The sequence below is a fragment of the Lycium barbarum genome, chromosome 8, assembly GCF_019175385.1.
Source record: "Lycium barbarum isolate Lr01 chromosome 8, ASM1917538v2, whole genome shotgun sequence".
In the NCBI taxonomy this organism is placed as follows: domain Eukaryota; kingdom Viridiplantae; phylum Streptophyta; class Magnoliopsida; order Solanales; family Solanaceae; genus Lycium; species Lycium barbarum.
In genome coordinates this window covers 127,203,463-127,223,223 of record NC_083344.1, presented here as the reverse complement: position 1 = coordinate 127,223,223, position 19,761 = coordinate 127,203,463, and the positions used below count along the sequence as shown (strand labels likewise).

The window sequence follows — 19,761 nt, the reverse complement described above, 5'->3', positions numbered from 1 at the left end:
ATAGAGCTAGCCCATTACATTAAATCGAGTTCAAGTTTTGCCAGACAGCTCTGAGTGTCTTCAATATTTAGCTTTTGACTGAAGCTGGTGCCACATATGTATGATATTTACACTAGGAATATAATGGGTGCATTATCTATTGTTTTTTAACTTAAAATTGTACATATTATCTACTTTAAAGTACGGATGTATTATGTTTGTTTGATGGGCATGAAGGGGTGGATTATATGTAAAACACATCTCTACATGTAAAGATTGAGATCAAATTTATGCTAATTTCCTTTGGCAGAAAATGCTCCAGAATAGACACTGAATAGATTTGCAAAATTAAACCAGAGCTTTCTATAACAGAGGACCTCAATTGGATCTCATTTCCAGTTTGTTGATGCAAAGTGAAAAGAGGCAAATAAGCTCTCTGCAGTAAGATATCAAGCACTAGCCAACAAATAAAATTGTGCTATACTTTGAGATGTTTTTAGCAGAAGCCACTCACTTGCCTGCCAATCATATGTTCTTTCTTTTGTTTCTTTTTTCCTTTTTCGGGTAAAATGTCTCATGCTAGTGTCCTTAACCAAGCAAGTAGCCTAAGAAGACCACTGTCAAGCACATCTGATTTTTTCTCGAAACCTGTTTCAGAAAAAAAAGTATCTCAAATCAAAAACAAAGTTACTTAAAATAATCATTAAAAGGGCAGCTATCTACGAAGCATCCTGCATTCAAGCAGGATGCGCGGAAGGGCCGCACCCTAAAGGGGTGGGATGTAGGCAGCCTACCTTCACACAAGCATCAGTGGCTGATTCTCAACTCTAACGTTGCTCCAAGGTTAAAACATATAAATCCCATATTGTTGAGCATATTAGATTATAGTGTAGGAGATCAAACAAAACTTTTCATGATAATTCGAAGTAATAAGATCCACTTATCACCAATTGGCATACAGTCAAATTGATAACTCACTCATATGAACTTATGAAGGTCAGATCATAGCTTTTTGGTAGAACTAATGATATGTGTCGAAAGATATTGCCACAAATGCTATTAGGACTTTCAAGCTATGAATATGAAATATCTGGACTACCATGTTTACCTAAGTCAGTAGCAACACGATGAGCGCACATTACTCCTGAAAAGGCTACAGCTATAACACCTTGTCCTGGAAAGCAACTATCGCCAACACAATATAGACCATCTATAGCCTGTAAGCTCAGAAACAATACACAACAATTTATTCTCTGCATTTTTATTTACCAGTAGAACAACAAAGCAACTACACACTGAAAGGACGATTAACTTACAGTGGTATTGAAAGGCATTCCTAGTAATCCCTTTGGTGTTCCACGTGGCATTGGTCCATAGGTACCACTATCACGAGCAAGGTATCGCCTGTGGGTCTTTGGTGTTCCGACCTACAAGAATTCAATTATAAAAATAAATGGATGAAGCCCCATGGGTAGAACTATTTCAGCTGGCATAATAAGTGTGTGGATTTGGTACCGACGAAAGCTAATTATTGCTCATGATGACCAAGTATCAAGTTCAAAAAATCATGACTTTACCTCCTTAAAGACAATAGATGACTTAAGCCCTGGGAAGAGTGTCTTTTCAAGTCTGCTTATAATTCTTTCGGTGACAAGCTCTTTTTTTGCTTCATAGTCTTTTCGAGAGAGTCCCTAGTATGGAAAATGGGCCCTACTTTAATTTCCATAAAAAAGAAAAAGGGACATAGATGTGGAAGAGGTTACTACCAATACTGAGGACATATACTAATCTTACCTCCCAATCTTCTATGCTCGATGTTGTAAATATGTGAAGAATATGTTGTCCTTCTGGGGCCAATGATGAATCAAGAACAGTTGGAATACTCAAGAATATACTTCCATATGGTTTCTCCAAATTTGTCCAATTATCCTCAAGGATAAAATGGTGGCAATCAGTGTCTGGTGGGAGAACATCTGCTTTAACCCCCATATGAATAGAAAGAAAGGAAGGTGCTTTTACATAAGCTTTCTGGAAATTTTCTTCTTCTTTTGGCAGATTCTCAGCTTTTAACAGCTTTCCTACAATATAAGACATTTTGACATGAGAAGACGAGATTTGAAGAGAACCGAATATGTGCAGGAAAAGCTCAGTACTGGTTCTAAGACAAAAGAATCTTAAGAGAACATTTAAATTATGCTGGCTTCCTGGAAAACTAACCAAAAGTATCCCATCTGGTGGCATTCGATACTATGGTTTTAGCATAAAACTTCCTTCCGTCAGAAAGCTTAACTCCAACCTAAAAGAAAAGAAGAGTTAGAGAAAATGGCCTAACACGGACACTGGCAAAGATAAAATTGAAAAATACAACACGAGGCACGATTCGGACATGCACGGTAAAATACACCGTCATAATATTGTTAGGTGCAATTTAGTCATGTATGCAAAATATAGACATATCAGTAAAATAACTTCAGGGGAGTAACTAAAATCAATTTAAAGGGGATGTAGAACCTACACAATATTGTGATAAGTAAAATACCACACTGTATCAACTACAACATCAACATACCCAGTGAAATTCCACAATGTGGGGTCTGGGGAGGGTAAAGTAACGCAGACCTTACCCCTATCTCGGAAGATAGAGAGGCTGTTTTCGAAAGACTCTCGGCTCAAGAGAAAACACAACGAGAAAGGTTAGATAAGCACAAGCAGTTCAAAGCAAAATGCAAGAGCAGTCTGAAAAAGGAAGCACTAGCTACCACAGATAAACAAGATAATCGAAGTACAAGAAACAACATATAGTAGCAAGAATCAAAGGACAATAGACTATGGATCGAAACAGCGACTACCTACTAGCCTTCTACCCTAATCTGAGTCCTCCATAATCTCCTATCTAAGGTCATATCCTTGGTAAGCTGAAACTGCGCCATGTCCTGTCTCAGCACCTCTCCCCAATATTTTTTCGGCCTACCCCTACCTCTTCTGAAACCATCCATAGCTAACCTCTCACACCTCCGCACTGGGGCATCTGTGCCTCTCCTCCTCACATGCCCAAACCATCTCAGCCTCGCTTCCCTCATCTTGTCCTCCACTGATGCTACTCCAACCTTATCCCGGATATCTTCATTCCTAATCCTATCTCGCCTGGTGTGCCCACACGTCCATCGCAACATTCTCATTTCCGCAACTTTCATCTTTTGGACGTGAGAGCTCTTGACTGCCCAGCATTCTGCCCCGTACAACAAAGTCAGTCTCACAACCACTTTGTAGAACCTGCTTTTAAGTTTTGGTGGCAACTACAATCAACTATATATAGTAAATGTATAACATTTTAACAGCAGATGTTTGGTCTTCCCTCTTCCTTCCTTGTCTCGTTCTTTTCTTCTTCTTCTTCTTCTGTATACTAATATCCAAATTTTTAAAAAATTTGAACACCCTAACACGCTAATAATACCTTAAATCTTAAAACGCCTCGTCAGATGCAGTTAGGGACACCAAAGACATATCACATATATAGGACAAGTGTGACTGATGGCCAAACAATGAAAAGAAGATTTGACTACTGTTAGAAAATGTGTGAAACACGAGTTCTTGTATGTCTAAAGAGCGTCAGCTAAGACATTCCAATGTGAACACCAAACTACTAAAAGAATAGGAATTAGCGACAGACAAATTCTGTAGCTGAACAACAAAATCCGTAGCTGAACAACAAAATCCGCTGCTAATCCTATTTAGCGATGGATTATCAAAAAAAAATTTGTTAGCTACGAGCAATTTAGCGAGGGATTAACGACGAAATTTGTAGCTATTCCAGTTTTTTAGGTAGTGATATAAACAATAGCATTTTATCCATACTGGAAATAATCACTCTTAAAAAAATAAAATAAAAAATGAAAATGGTCCTATGACAGAACACTCACAGCTTTGCCATTGTCCAAAATGATACTTGTGACATTTGCTCTATAAAGTATCTGACTTCCCTGATCAACCAAGCCTTTTGCTAAGGATTTGGCAATCTTGCCAACTCCACCAACAGGGTAGTTGATTCCTCCAAAATGTCTGTCACATAAAACCTGCAGAAAGCAAACTCATTAGGAAGTGGATATCAAGAAACACAACAGTCCAAGGTTGATACGCAGAATTACCATGCTTGCATTGATCATTGGTGTTTGTAATGCATTAACTGTACTCACAATAAAACACTGCAAAAGAGAAAATAAAGTTGAATTCTTTGAAAGGTAAAGAAATCATCAAAAGTGATAATCAGTTAAACAGATTATTTGGTTCACCTCTGCATCTATGAAGGACAGCAACCCGGGATCTCTTATATACTTCCGAGCAATGTCACCAGCATTCTGGGGCAAATAGTAGGCTGTAATGAATAACGATGGCATAAATTAAGATTCAACAGCAGGAAATTCAACCACGTTGCGCGCTGCACTAATCAGCATGAAAAATGACTCCGTAATTCTTTTTTGATGACCGAGAAATTCGTCTGGGGCCAACACTTAGGACCAAAAGCAGTGTTCAAAAATCGGGGATAATGGGCCCGCCTCTCTACCTTTCTCCACTTAAATAATAGGCTTCGTTCGCATGGTGCAGGACTCGAACCGGTGACCAAAGTCACATGTCCCACAACCTTTGCCAGTTGAACTAAGCCCTGGGGGCTAAAAATGACTCCATAATTGAGGACTTATTCTTAAATGAGTCCAACCAATGGATATGCGCAAATGCCAAGAATTAGAGGAAGAATATATCATACGTCGAATACTTTTGTGTTAGCACATCTATGCAAATTTTCCAAGAATTTTGAGCCATCGGCTAGACTACAATATTAAGTATTAACTAATTGCAAATATAACAAATTGAAAGCATGTAAAGCAGAATCTTAAGCAGATTTAAGGGTGAATTGATATCATAAGATTTCATTATTGCTATGCAAAAGGAGCAGTAATATACCAAGTTAATAGAAGTTACACGGTGAAGGAGGTCTGTGTTTGAGCAGCACAAAAGACAAAAGGCACCTTAAGACAGTAAACTTTACAATTTTTGGTTATGAATTTCTTGATTGAGAAAAAAGTCAGTGAGTATTTGCATTATTGGGTCTTTGCGTTGATCCTTCAGATGACCTAAAAATTAGCAACTTGATGTACCCGTACCAGATACTTACACACACCCATATTCGTACCTGATACGTATGCATAAACGAATCTGAGTAACATAACTATAGATAGCATGTGAGTTACAGCCTTTTTCTGGACTTTCCTATTAGTTTTTTTGAATTTGATAAAGCTCTGCATTTTCCTATTAGTGTAAATTTTTCTAACCAATATAATGAAAAGGACATGAAACAAAGTTAGCGTTGTGGGAGAATAGTGCACTAGGCTGCCCTTTTTACCCATTTCCGGCATTAGGACTGAAGGCACAGATAAATAAATACTATATTTGAAGTTAAAGGCAAAAGAAAAAAAAGTTACCGAGAGTCAAGCATTCAAGGGGCTTCTTGAAAAACTGGCCAAAAAGGTAGATGGGTTCCTCCAAAGACTTCAGTTCCAATGAATTCAGAGAATTAAAGATCTGTGTCCATATTAAACAAATGACTTGAGTCTAAATCAAGAAGTCCAAAATAAAGCAAAGATGCAGTCACCTTAATGAAGACAAACCTTCCAGCATTCACTGTAGAATTTGTTAATCCCTTCTTTTTCATGTGGAAATTTACTCACAAGCTCTTCAATGAAGTCATCATATTCTCTGTGTATACGGACAGAAAGGTCATTTGGCAGGTGGAAATGTACAGTTGTTGGGTCAGGTATAACTTCTAGTTTACATCCTACTGCTGCCAATGCTTGAGTAATCAAATTGAGGTTTCCCTGTCATAAGACGTGAGACATTATTTTAAAACTAACGAGGATCAACTATGGATAGTACACGACGTAGATAGCTCAGTGCTGAAGCAAATCAAGGAATCAAACAGCAGCAAACAACATGTGAGGGTAATATAGAGGTACTATTCAGTATAAAGGATTATAATAATGACAGAAAATCTGCACACTAAAGAAGCAACAAATACAACTCTTTTCAGACAAACTAAATCATTGTACATTCCTATCAACTAGTCTTTCTAATCTTTCTATTTCAGTGCACTGACCTCATATCAAGTCTTACTATTGCTTTCAAATTCTTCAAAACTTCTACTTTTTAGATATCGAAATAACAGCAATCAAGTATTCACACAACTAACCTTATCACTGAATCCAAACATCACCGATGAACCAACATCGAACGTATAACCATCCTTCTGATAAAAGCCAGAGCTTCCACCAGGAATAACATACTTCTCCAACACTAAAACCTTAGCTCCCTTAACTGCCAGCTGCGTCGCCGCCACTAATCCACCTATTCCTGAACCTATAACAATAGCATCATAGCTATCACTCTCATTTCCTTCTACATCACTACTTCCATAACTCTCCACCCTTTTTTCTACATCTACAACTGCTTTCAACTTTAAAACACTACCCCCTTTTCTTCCCTTAGCCTGGTGATCAGTACAATTCCCAATTCTCAAAGGGTCAAAACAAGAACTTCTCTTTTTATTGTATCTGAGTTTGTTATCACCCAAAGCTACAATCTTGCAAGTACCATCAAGAAGTGAATTGGGAAACATAAAATTCAAGGTACCCATTTTTGTATTTCACAAAAATTTTGACCTTCCTAGAAAGTAAACCAAACAAGACTTGAACTTTTGCCTTGTGGGGTTTCAAGCTATCCAATTCTTTACTTCTTCAACTACAAAAACACTCAGAATTTTAAAAAAAGCTTGAATCTTTTTTCCTTTAAATTGTTCACAGACCAAGATTACAGGCACCAACAACTAAAAAAATGGAATCTTGATAATTGTTAGGACCCAGCCTAACTGAATGTTTGGCTGAATAAAGTATATGAGCAAAGTGAGAGAAGTATTTAGGTAGATATGAGCAAAGTGAAGGGTTCTTCCTTTGTTTGTAGTGTTTGAAAATGAAAGAGAAGTCGATTGGCATTTTTCCACTTTTGTGATTCCAAGTGGAGATGAGACAATATGGTATATATTTTTGCTGGCCAAATTTTTATTTAAAATGTTTTGGTGCTTGCTGGCTTTGGTTAATTGTTAGTTATCTGTTTGGTATTTGGCTATTTGCTATTGGTGGGGGGCTGAACTGTGAATATGCAAAAATGTTTGGAGTTTGTTAAAATCCTAAATGGTCACTAAAACTATACGCCAGCTGCTTTAATGACCCCAAAATTCCTACACCTAGTCCTGTAGCTGCAAAATCTGGTTAATTTATCGGTGTCATATGACAACATTAAGGGCTGAAATCAAAATTTTATTTTCTAAAATAACATCTGCGGTGCAACATAATTACTTCAGTGGCAAAAGGCAAACTCAATAGTCAAGAAGTAACAATTGCACCATATTGTTACGAGTTGAAATTCTCGTAATCTCTCGTTGGGGTGCTTATCGGCCGGTTTGGTTCGATTTGTAAATTATCAGTTCGGTTTATCAGTTTTCGACTTGTTTCGGTTTATCGATTTTTAATCCTTAACGGTTTGATTTTTTATTTAACCAATAAGAAAATGCACCGCTTGATTTTTTTTTATTTTTTTTTGGCTTTCTCTTATTTTCATATGTTTATATATACACTGTCTTCATACTTAGGTGCCGTTTGGCCATAAAAATTATTCACTTTTTTCCGATTTTTTTTTTCACTTTTGGGCGTTTGGCCATAAATATTTCAAATACAACTTGAAGTTGTATTCCGAAATATCAAAAACTCAAAAAAATTGTTTTAAAAAAAAAATCACTTTTTTCACTTTTTTACAATTACATTTCACCAAAAATTACAATTTCAAAAACTATGGCCAAACACAACTCCAACTCCAACTTCAAAAATTCTAAAAAAAGTGAATTTGTCTTTGGTATCTATGGCCAAACGCCTATTTAAAGTCTACACAAATTACAAGACAAACTATAAAATGCACTGTAACAATCCTTCAAAAACAAAACAAGGCCAGTTCGCAGTTCATAAACAAGGCCAATCCCATTTGTTCATTTAAGTAGTGAGGGAGAGAGGCAGAAACAGAGAGGCATCGTAAGCCCTAGTTTCGTATGAGAATTGAGACTTTGAGAGAATAAGCGTGTCTACGGTATGTAATTAGAAATAAGTTTGTATTTAAAAATTAAAACTTAAAGCCACTAAGATATAATTAGGGATAAAAAGATAATTTTTAATATAAGCTTATTGGGTTATCGATTTAACCATTAACTAAATCCTTAAAACCGAAAACTGAATCGATAACCCAATAAAAAAAATTACAAAACCGTTTACAAACCGTTAACCCAATAACCCGATATCGATAAACCAATAGCGGTTTATCGGTTAAACCGATTTTTGCACACCCCTAATCTCTTGATTGGTACATTCAAGTTAGGTTTTCTTACTTTTCAGTTAATTGTAAGCGAAATAAAAGAAATACATAATCATTCTCTTCGCTAGTATTATTTAATGGTAACACCATTTTGTCTTTTCTTTTTCTCTAAAATATGATTTCCAAACACCTTTTAATATCTTTTGACATTATAATTACTTGATTAGTAGTGGTTTTGATGTGTTTTTTTATTTTTTTTTTATATATATATATATGTAATTTATGGAAACTCATCTACCATTTACCTTTCTTTCTTACATACTCATCCAAAGGGACAAATGCTATATTCCACTAGAATATGCTTCTTTTCTCTTAAGCTAGCAAAAGATTATAACCAAAATGGACGGTTCAGATATGGTCATTAAAGTAGTGATGGATGGATTATAGATCATTGTAATTATCTTTTTCTCTCTTATACTCCGTAATTAAGAGATTCACAATTCAAACTGTAATATCACATGTTACTCCTTTAGCGTATATAAAAGGAATATAAAACCTTCATCTATTTACATGTTTTTTCTTGTAATTATTTAAATAATATTAGCAGATACATAAAGAAATTGAAAAAGAAGAAGAAAGAAATGACTGTGAAATTCACGTGAACTCAATATATATATATATATATATATATATATCCGTAAAGGGAAAGTTACGCTCTATGTCTATATTTTAAACTATTTATGCCACGTAATCCATAATTTATGTATAAACACCCGATTTAGCCCATATTTAAATATAAATACCTTTTATACACTATTATGCACTTTCTACAAGATTGATACATTATGTATAATGTTTTCTCCTCCGGTATAATGTTATATAATTCGTATTGTATAAAATATTGTATATTGGGCTACGTGGCGTAAATATTTTCAAAAACTGTATATTTTTGAAAATTTCTCATCTGTAAATTCAATTATTATTATAATATTAATTTGAAGTCACCATAGAAACTTATAAATTTAAAATTTTGAATCCGTCTAGACCATAAACATTATGTATTGTTAAAGAGCATATTCCCATTCTTTTTTCCTTTTTTCTTTTATCTGAGATCAATTTTTTTTTTTCAAAAAATAATAATAATGTTTGGCCAGGAATAAAAATAATATGATCCCAATCCCATATTGGGTTGCTTTTTCTACTTACAAAAGAAGCGCCAAACAAATTGGATCCACATGGTGATACGCAATTAACTGTCTCTTTGCCTTTTTTGCTCTCATTCTCATAACCTCATTTTTCTTACTCTCCAATTCAGTTACCCAAATCCCATTCAGGTAATAATCTCTATTTCTACATCTCTGTACAATTATTTTACTTTCAGTTTGTGTGTACCTCGACTATTCTATCAAATACTTGCTACCTCGTATCAGTGGTCTAGCGTTCAATTGAAAAAATTATATTGTGGGAAAAAAAAGTAGTTTTTTTTTTTTGTTTGTTATATATAAGTTGTTGAATTTACATAAAGGGTGTGTTATAGGTAAGTGGCAAAAGGGTGTTCAAGATTATTTTGGGTGATAGGTTGAAATCTTAGGTGTGACTGTATAAATTCTTGAGCATCGAGAATCCAACTTTATCTGTTGAATCTTGATTGGGTTTTGTGGGATTTCTAGTAAGAATTCGATTCTGAGTAGAATCTGATTCTGTCTGTATAAATTTTGTGTATATATGAACATGATTGATTTGGAACATTTTATCAAGAACTTGAATTTTGGTGTTGGGACAGTTGGATTTAGTTGATTAGCATTTTCTTTGGGTAAAAATTCATAATTTGATTGATTCAAGACTCTAAATTCAGATCCCTTTTCGTGGGACTTCAATGATTCATAAAGACTTGATGAGTTGCTATTGAATTTACTCATATTTTGCTTAGGGGTAGTAATCCAAGAAATGGCTTCGCAATGAGAAATTGTAGTTTTGGAGTTTCCATTTATTTCTTGATCATGTATTTGGGTTTCAAAATTTAGGGGTATGTATACCAAACTTTAGCCTTAAATTTTTTGTAAGTACTCATATTTTCAAGTTTTGGGTAAAAAATCCAAACTTGATTCAAGTAATATTTATCTTGAATTGATTTGAGTTATGGATGTCGAAATGGAATTATCCATTCGCCCCCAATTTTTTAGGTTTTTATGGTTAGAAATGGATAGTTGATCACCTATTGTAGTTTCAAGTTAGACGTAGAAAGTTTGAACTTTTTTTGCTCATTGCCTACTTTGTGGGGTTAAAAAAGTTTTAAAGTTGGGAACTGAAGATGCCAGATGGGAAATAGAAGAGAAGGCTGGAATTACTGAGTTATTTTTGTTCAAACTAATGATAAGTGAACAAGACAAGTGTAAAAGAGATTTTTTTTTTTTTTTTTTGCTATATGAGTTCTCATGAAGCTGGTCTAAAACCTTTAATATATCAAATTCAGCAGAGATAGTTGTTTCTCTCTAACTCTCGTTTTCTAATTGGTGGCCATCTTTGTGTGTGGAATATGTTGAGTTAAAACTTGATGGATAGAGTTCATGCATTTGCTAGATATACTAGGGACTATTACTGGCTCCAGGAAACTTTTCACTCTCTAAGTTCTTTTGTTTTATGGATAATTCATTGGCAAGCTCTTGATTCTTGCTTTCGTCAATGCTATCTGAAATATGATAAAACTAGAATCCATTAAGAAAATGTGTCTCTATTATCCTGGAGGATATTATTTAATCTTATATTGCTTCCATTTTTATTGTTCTATGTTTTACATATCGTTGCAGGCCAGTATTGCTGCCATATTTAATCTTCATCTTTCTTTCATTTGTTTTTTCATCTTGTTTCAGGTTGAAGCCAATTTACATCAACAATGGATCGGCTAACCAGTCCTGCACGTCTCATGATAGTCTCAGATCTTGACCATACAATGGTGGGTTTGTCATAGTTTTCGTTTTTCCTGCATACGCTGCTGTAACTTACATAAGACCTTGCTTTACAGGTAGATCATCATGATTCCGAGAACCTTTCTCTGCTTAGGTTCAATGCTTTATGGGAGGCCAATTATCGCGATAACTCTTTGTTAGTGTTCTCAACTGGGAGATCACCTACACTTTACAAGGAGTTGAGGAAAGAAAAGCCCATGCTAACCCCAGATATTACTATTATGTCTGTGGGAACTGAAATAACATACGGTAACTCTATGGTGCCTGATGATGGTTGGGAAACTTTTCTAAATAACAAGTGGGATAGAAAGATAGTAACAGAGGAGACAAGCAAGTTTCCTGAACTCAGTCTACAGGTACATTTCTGAGTTGGCATCAGATCATTTGTTACTTCAGTTTCATTTACCAAGCTTAAATTGAATTCTAGAACTTGAAATTCAGGTATGGTTTTAAACATAGTTTGTAAGCTGAAACATAACTTGAACAATTGATGTCTATAAAAGCAACTTCTTTTGATCCATGTAGTCAGAAACAGAGCAGCGACCACACAAGGTCAGTTTCTATGTTCAGAAAGAGAAAGCACAAGATATAATGAAAACTCTTTCCAAGCGCTTTGAAGAACGTGGGGTATGATACAACTTTTGTACTTCAGGTTTTGGCATCAATATGTTTTTGTTTATATAGCAAGATGAAGGCATTTCCTTTTTATCTCATTTTCTCTGTCTGTTGTGATTATCAGCTGGATGTCAAAATAATTTACAGTGGAGGGATGGATCTAGATATATTACCACAAGGTGCGGGCAAAGGACAAGCACTTGCATATCTGCTTAAGAAATTGAAGAGTGAGGGCAAATTACCAAACAACACCCTTGCTTGCGGTGACTCTGGGAATGACGCTGAGCTATTCAGTATCCCAGATGTGTATGGTGTAATGGTTGGTGGTTCAGCTATTCTCCAACATGTCTTTTTCATAATCTGGTAATATGTTCTCAGCACTCTGAAAATGTACAGTCACTTTGCAGGTAGCTAATGCACAGGAGGAATTATTGCAGTGGCATGCTGCAAATGCAAAAAATAATCCCAAAGTAATTCATGCATCAGAGAGGTGTGCCGCCGGTATCATTCAAGCCATTGGTCATTTCAACCTCGGTCCAAGTACTTCCCCAAGAGATGTTATGGATTTGTCAGATTGCAAGATGGACAACTTTGTTCCCGCCTATGAAGTTGTAAAATTTTACCTGTTTTTCGAGAAATGGAGGCGTGGAGAAATTGAGCATTCTGAGCATTACCTGTCCAACCTGAAAGCAGTCTGTGTATGTTTATTACTATACCTACTCTAATTTCATTGTCTTGTCAGTAATGATGTGTATTTTGTTTATGAATTTGACCGTGGATTCTAAAGTTCTTTCCGCCAAGTCTGGACAGAACATAGGCACTTTTTTGTGCTTCTTAAGTAAAGCTTCTAATTGAGCTAACTTCCTTGTGTCGCGGAATTCTCTCCACCACCATAAAGAGAAGCCTGTATAATTTCATTTGTGGTATCTATAAAGAGAAGCCTGTATAATTTTATTTGTCATATCTACATGTATGAATTTTGAAGTAACAAACTAAAGTAGTATCATATGATCAATTAAAAAGAATTGATCTCCTATACGCTCCATGCACTCTCTCTCTCCCGCTCCCTTGATCCTCCTGTTTCTCGTTGTGGCTGGAGATCCTTATTTGCTAACTCTTCTGTTGCTGCAGAGACCATCTGGTACTTTTGTCCACCCATCTGGTGTTGAGAAATCCCTTCAGGAATGTGTAACTTCATTCAGAACATGTCATGGTGACAAACAGGGGAAACAATATCGTATTTGGGTCGATCAAGTTTTACCTGCACAGGTTGGTTCAGACTCATGGTTAGTGAGTTTCAAGAAATGGGAGCTCTCTGGTGAGTATCTTTTACTCGAGCTGGTTTTTCATTTTGCTCTCAACTGTATTTCTCTTCACTTTTAATGGTCTATCACATGCTTTTCCCAGACTGGGCCTTTCACATAATAATTCCAACCTCATTACTAAATTCTGTCCCTACAAGACCACTCCAAGCTTCGGCTCTGAACATTGGTGGTTGGACAAAGAGAGTGGAGTATAGTAATGAGTCAATAGCTCTTTTCATGAGCCTGTCTGAGGTTTAGGTGCTACATTCGTGATATTTGGGCCCTTAATCATTGGATTACAGTGCCTATACAGCTTTGGTCTGCTAAGAAAGTTTAAACAGGTAGGTTCAATCCTAATAGAGACAAAAACACTGGGTTATTTATACCCGGTACCTGTGCTGGTGGGAGGCGGCAACCTAGCAGGTGCCCGTAGAATTAGTCGAGGTGTGCACAAACTGGCTCGGACACCATGGTTATTTTTTTCAAAAAGTCTGAACAGAATAGTATTACCACTGAACAGGCTCCCCATTTTCCTTCTGCTTGGTAGGTAGTCAAGTTTAGGTGAAATATCATGTGACTTCCCGCTTCAGAGGGGAAATGAGAGGAGTTCTTGTAGTGTGATGTTGATCCAGATTTCATGTCATTATACTCCTTTCATAAGGCTGTTAATGGTCAGTATTGGATAAGCATAGTAGCTTAACAGCCCCATTTGTTATCTGCTTGCCTATACCTACAATCAATGGACTTAAATGTTAATCTCTGATGGAAATTTGGGGCTATCATAAGTAACCAATTTGCTGCAAGCAGGACATGTCATGTACACCTGCATTTTCGTTCTCATAACTCTTATCGTTTTCACTTTTCATCTGACAAGTTGCTGATCCCTGCAGGTGAAGACAGGCGATGTTGCATAACTACAGTCCTATTAAGTTCAAAGGTAATAGTTCAACACTGCAGACAGAAAAGATTTTTCCATGTAAAAATCACACTTCAAACCTGTTATAATCTCCCCTTTGTTCGCAGAATAAGACTGTTGCAGATGGGCTCACTTGGACTCACGTACATCAGACATGGCTGCACAGTGCTGCAGCAAGTGACTCTGCAACCTGGTTCTTTTAGATTGTCGTCTCAGTTTAACTCTGAAAAACCAGTACTCCTTTTTCCAGTTCATCCAGAATAAACACAAAATACAAACTATAGCAAATATGAATCAATCCCCGCGGGTGGCTTCTGCGTCTCCCTAGCCCGTTCTTTGTCTCTTTCTTCTTCATTGATAATCGATGTATAACCATCTAAACCCGTGAAGATGGCTTTATCCTTTGTAGTATAAAGATTTACATTAGTTACAATAGTTGTACTCTTTGACAGTTGTTGCTGTCATTTCTTGTATGTTTCCGAATTCACAATGAGATTGTAGCAAATTACTGCATGGTAGTCTTTGTAGTTTGCGGTATCATCTTTAAGTTGATTCTTGAATAATCCACATCATTTCTGCTTCTACTGGAATACCAGATTTCTCTTTTCTGTGAAAAAGGATTGTATCAATAATTTTGATTTTACGTTTCGACAATTCCTCCGAATTACATGTATGTTTACTACGTAAGTTAAGAGTAGTAGCTTATAACTTACTTTACCTCCCAAACTTGCATGGAAATCCCATTTTGGCACACTTTTATCTACCATTTTTGTAGCCAAAAAAAAAAAAAATCCCACCAAAAAGCCACGTCGCATGCGCATCAGCCACTGACAGAAGAAGTGTGAGCAAACGTTGAGTAGAAGTAAAGTCACAGTATTATCTTGAGTTAATACCTCAAATCTCCCTAAATTAACAACTTTTTTTTTTTTTAGTTTTATGACCCTTTTATAAGAAATTTTTATTTTTTATACATAAAAGATTTGAAAAAAAACACATAAGAAATTTGAAAAAGATATTTTCTTCTATTCAAATTGTAAGAAGCCAAGGGAGGTATTATTGTTATCCCATGAACTATTACATTTTCTATCTAAAATACTCGTGCCATGTGACATGGAAAGTCACTGACTTTAGAGTGTGTGGGAGCTCGAAAATAGACTAAAAAAGCAATCACGTGGCATTTTACATTTTTTTATTTGTTATTTTTTCTTCTTTCTTTCTTCTATTCTTCTTCATCTTTTTCTTCTTCAAATCTTTATTTTTTGTTGTTGTTAATAACAGTAAGCTAATTGAAATTCATAACCTTAAAATAATAGTAGTAACATAACATTAAAAAAAAAATTAAAATTAAGGTTGAATTTCACCGTAACAGTAAAATCAATGAAAAGATAAAACTCTAAATAATAGTTATACTTAAAACTTAACCAAAAAAATTAGAAGTCGTACATTAAAGCGTAAAACAATTTTTTCTTATTTATTATTTCTTCTTGGCTTATCGAAATTTATTGATTTCTTTTTCTTCTTCCAATCCAACATTTCTTTTATAACAGCAAATTCTGTTGAGAGCTCACATTGTTAAAGTAAAAATATTAATCAATAATAGTAAACTGAATTGAAAATTGAAACAAAATTTACTCAATAGTAATAAATTCAATTGATAAGTCTTAATATTAAAGTATACTTAAAATAAATGTTGTGCACGTTATCTGTTATGTCTTTTTAATAGAATTTGCCAGAAGAAAGAAAAAATAAAAAGTTAATTTAAAAATAAAATAAAATGCACACATATATAGATGCTTTTTTGACCTATTTTTTTAACTCTCACACACTATAAAGAAAGTGAAACCAGTATTCATGCAGCTTAGCACTGCAGGATTATCTAGATAGGAAATACTGTAGTTTAGGGAAGTAACAATAACACTCCATAATTTTAATATTGAACTGACAATACATAGATAATTAAGGGGTTCTGAGATATTAACTCTATTATTACTCCTATCTTTTATAGCAATAAAATAACTGAAGTATGTCGAGTGTTCATCTCATGATGACAAACATTAACACGTGCAATTTCATTTATTTTTTGGGGAAATTCTGGTTATTTTTCACAGGGAAAATGAATTTTTCGCAAACACGATTGATATCAAAGCATGTGGAAATTCGTTTTGCTCGAGAAAAGCGCAAAAAAGGAGGAGAAAAAAAAAAACACGGATTGAAAATAGCACATTAAAAGATCAAACACTATTAAGTAGTGTTCCTTCATTCCAAATGTGTAGGTTACATGATTTCATCACCAAATCTTTCCATGATTACAACCCATACAACAATGTATAGAACTTGTTACCCATTAATAAAGTTAATTGATAACAAGCTCTTGAAATATTTATGTCAATTACCAATTTAATTGCTTTGGCTAGTGATCTTATCAAGGCAATCACTATAAACCCCTTGTGCCCAATTGTCAAATTTCTTGAACTCACTGTCTTCTCCATATATAGTAGCAGCACATTCATTGCAAGTATCAATATCTGTTGACATTGCACTAACATCCACATTGGCTTTGTAATAATTTTTTGCTTTGACATCTTCTTCAGTCCTCTTCATGGCATCAACTGCATCTTGGTACACAGATTTGCATGTCTCGAGACAATCTTTCGCGTAGACATCCGTTTTTGTATCTTTCAAACGCTTTTCAATGACATTGGCGATGAATGATTCCGTCTTGGACATCGTTGCATCCATGATGGCTTTGACATATACGGAAACATCCCCAGTTGAGACACTAGGAATGTTTTTCGTACTCTCAAAGGTTTTCTTAGAGCCTACAGAGCCAGATAGGGACGACGATAATAAGGCTGAGGCTGACGATGAGAATGAGGATGAGGATGATGACGAGGACGAGGGCGAGGGAGGGGATGGCTGATGTGGTGGAGAAAGGGCAGGTCCATGGGATTTTAATGGTTTAGGGTAATTATTGTATGCATTAGAGGGAAGGGTTGTGAGGAATAAAGAAATGATAAAGACAAGTAAAATTTGGTTATAAATGGCCATTGTCTTTCTTTTTTATTTAGTAATAAAAGAAGATTAAAGAAAAGACAATGGGGAAAAGAAATATGTGAAGTAATGAATATTCATAGGGGGTGTATTTATACGTAAAATGAGCAATTAGAGGTTTATTGGCTATGCGTAAATATAGATTTTCAGGTGTATATTAACATTCATTTAATTAGAGGTATATTGGCTGTGCGTAAATATAGAATTCCAGGTGCGTATTAACATTCATTTAACAACGGTCGTTTATTATGGGATAATAGAGTTTCTTGGCCCCATAAACACCCAGCCACCCGCACAACGTTGAAGCAAATTAATTAATTATGTTTCATTCTATGTGATGTAAGTTTCGATGTGTCTAATAAACGTTAAAACAAACACCTCATGAAGTGTTAATTACTTCGACCAAAAAAAATAAATGAAAATAGTCTCTCAACTTTGGGGATAGGCTTAAAGTAGTTCCTAAAATATGTTTGAGCAGTTTTGGTCCTTTAAGTTTGTCAAAAGTGAGCATTTTTCGACTCCGTCTAATATTTGATAAATTCTGTCCTTTAGATTTGAGGAAAAATATGAAAAAAAAGAAAAAATTTAACAGGAAGTCACATTTGAAACTGCGAGTTGTGCTGTTTTTCCTATTATTGGTGAAATTTTAGACAATTTAAAAGGACAACTTAGGTTTAAACTTATAAACTAATTAGTACTTTAATCTTCAAAGACATTAATTAGATCATCTTATTGGAATTCTATTTATCATCTCCATATTCAAAGATATAGAAAAGAAGAATTAAATGTCAACGCAATAGGTCCTTTACAACGAAAAAAAGAGAATATTGACTAAACTTTTCATCCAGATGGAAAATTCACATAAGATTAAATTAAGGCAAACTTACTCAAATGACTACCTTATTATAGCTTCCTACCATTTGTAGCTACCCTTTTAAATATTACCATTTGTAGCTACATTTTAGCAAAATAATATATGTTTTCGCGTGTATTTGTTGCCAACAAATACATGAGAACATGGTAAAAAAAAAAAACAGGATCCTTGATTTTAGCCTTTAACGGTGAAGCGATTAAATTAGATATTAATATATTTTTTTGATGTATTTTAGTGATTTTTTTTTATTTTTTGCTTTGATGTATTTCAGTGATTTTTTTGTTTTTTGCTATAATGTATTTTCGTGTCTTTTTTTTTTTTTAATGTATTTCAGTGATTATTTTTTTTATGTATTTTACTGATTATTTTTTTTTGATGTATTTCAGTGGTTTGTTTTGATGTATTTCAAATACATTGTGTACATTCCAACCGCATGAAGCCAAATATATTCAAATTTTCGTGTATTTGAATGGATTTCAACAAATACATTCAGATACAAGAGAAAAAAATTCAAATGCATGAAAAATACATTTAAAAACAGTGTGTTTGGCTATTAACAAAATACACTAAAAAAATACAAAGACAAATACATTCAAACATAGTGTATTTGTGAGATGTAGATTTTTGAGTGTATTTGTATTTAGCTTTTAACAAATACACACGGCCAGATCTAAGACACTATCACCACCAAAAACCCTAATCTCTCCACCACCACCAAAATCCTAATCTGAGACACCACCACCACCAAAAACCCAAATCTGAGACACCACCACCACCAAAAAATCCCTAATCTTTCCACCACCAGTAAAAACCCTAATCTCTCCACCTCCACGTCATCTTCTTCATCGCTATCTCAAAACCAGTGCCATTGCCGCCGCCACCAACAATACAAACGGCCAGATCTATGCCCTCGTCTCACCGGATAGAGTGAAAAGAGAGAGAGGGGGGGGGGGGGTGAGCACAGAGGGAGAGGGAGAAGAGAGAGAGGGGCGGTGGAGAGAGAGAGGGAGAAGAGAGAGAGGCGCGACCATGGTGTGGTGGTTGAGAGAAGGGAAGAGAGATTTTTTAGGGTCTTGAGAAATAAAAAATCTGAAATGGGTAGTGATTGGGAAAAAAGAAAGATATATGTGTTTGGGTATGTATTTTTTATATAGCTACCATTTGTAATTTAGAAAAGTTAATTAGCTACTAAATATAATTAAATAAAAGGGTAGTTAATATTAATAATTAGGTCTTAAAAGAAGCTACAATGAGTAAAAATTCCTTAAATTAATCGGTGTCAGAACTTGGTTCTACTTGAGCAAAGGCGAAAAAAGAAGGTACTATAATATAAGTAGACTTGAACGATATATTAGAAAAATTTCACTTGTGGTAAGATTTATTTAGTTTCAGCACCTTAAATTAATAAATTCGCAACCGGTGGTTACAAAAGTCACATAAATTCACCATAGTTATGTGATAAATCAAATTGAAAATATAACAATTAATTAACATAAATGTATATGTAATAAAACAAAATGACTTTATCTTCTATAAATTGGTTGTCCATATCGGGTTGCTTAAACAATGTAAATAGATTACTATATATATAAAATACGATTAGTAACTTGAAAACAATATAGGCGCATATACGTTGAATCATTCTTTACA

At 34.8% G+C, this 19,761-nt stretch overlaps 3 protein-coding genes across 4 annotated transcripts; 1 reads left to right on the top strand and 2 right to left on the bottom strand.

The window, feature by feature from the left end:
* Positions 1-316: 316 nt before the first annotated feature.
* Positions 317-7,037, bottom strand: LOC132607253 (prolycopene isomerase, chloroplastic). The gene is made up of 12 exons (XM_060321149.1): positions 6,221-7,037; positions 5,643-5,849; positions 5,457-5,556; positions 4,269-4,351; positions 4,125-4,181; positions 3,900-4,052; positions 2,197-2,275; positions 1,774-2,057; positions 1,557-1,670; positions 1,296-1,406; positions 1,088-1,196; positions 317-627 (listed from the first exon to the last, which is right to left on the bottom strand). Exons 1-12 carry the CDS (start codon positions 6,662-6,664, stop codon positions 554-556), a joined length of 1,815 nt encoding a protein of 604 aa, XP_060177132.1. The 5' UTR covers positions 6,665-7,037; the 3' UTR covers positions 317-553.
* A 2,528-nt stretch (positions 7,038-9,565) lies between these two features.
* Positions 9,566-14,770, top strand: LOC132607251 (sucrose-phosphatase 2). 2 transcript variants are annotated; one of them, XM_060321147.1, is made up of 9 exons: positions 9,566-9,719; positions 11,256-11,338; positions 11,408-11,707; positions 11,877-11,978; positions 12,091-12,285; positions 12,374-12,664; positions 13,098-13,284; positions 14,161-14,207; positions 14,294-14,770. In XM_060321147.1, exons 2-9 carry the CDS (start codon positions 11,279-11,281, stop codon positions 14,387-14,389), a joined length of 1,278 nt encoding a protein of 425 aa, XP_060177130.1. In that variant the 5' UTR covers positions 9,566-9,719; positions 11,256-11,278; the 3' UTR covers positions 14,390-14,770. The 2 variants fall into 2 exon arrangements, with proteins under 2 accessions (XP_060177130.1, XP_060177131.1); XM_060321148.1 differs by lacking the exon at positions 9,566-9,719 and adding an exon at positions 9,917-10,054.
* A 1,639-nt stretch (positions 14,771-16,409) lies between these two features.
* On the bottom strand, positions 16,410-17,305 carry LOC132605461 (uncharacterized). Its single transcript, XM_060318604.1, has one exon. The coding sequence runs from the start codon at positions 17,232-17,234 to the stop codon at positions 16,584-16,586; it is 651 nt and encodes a 216-aa protein (XP_060174587.1). The 5' UTR covers positions 17,235-17,305; the 3' UTR covers positions 16,410-16,583.
* Between the last annotated feature and the right edge of the window lie 2,456 nt (positions 17,306-19,761).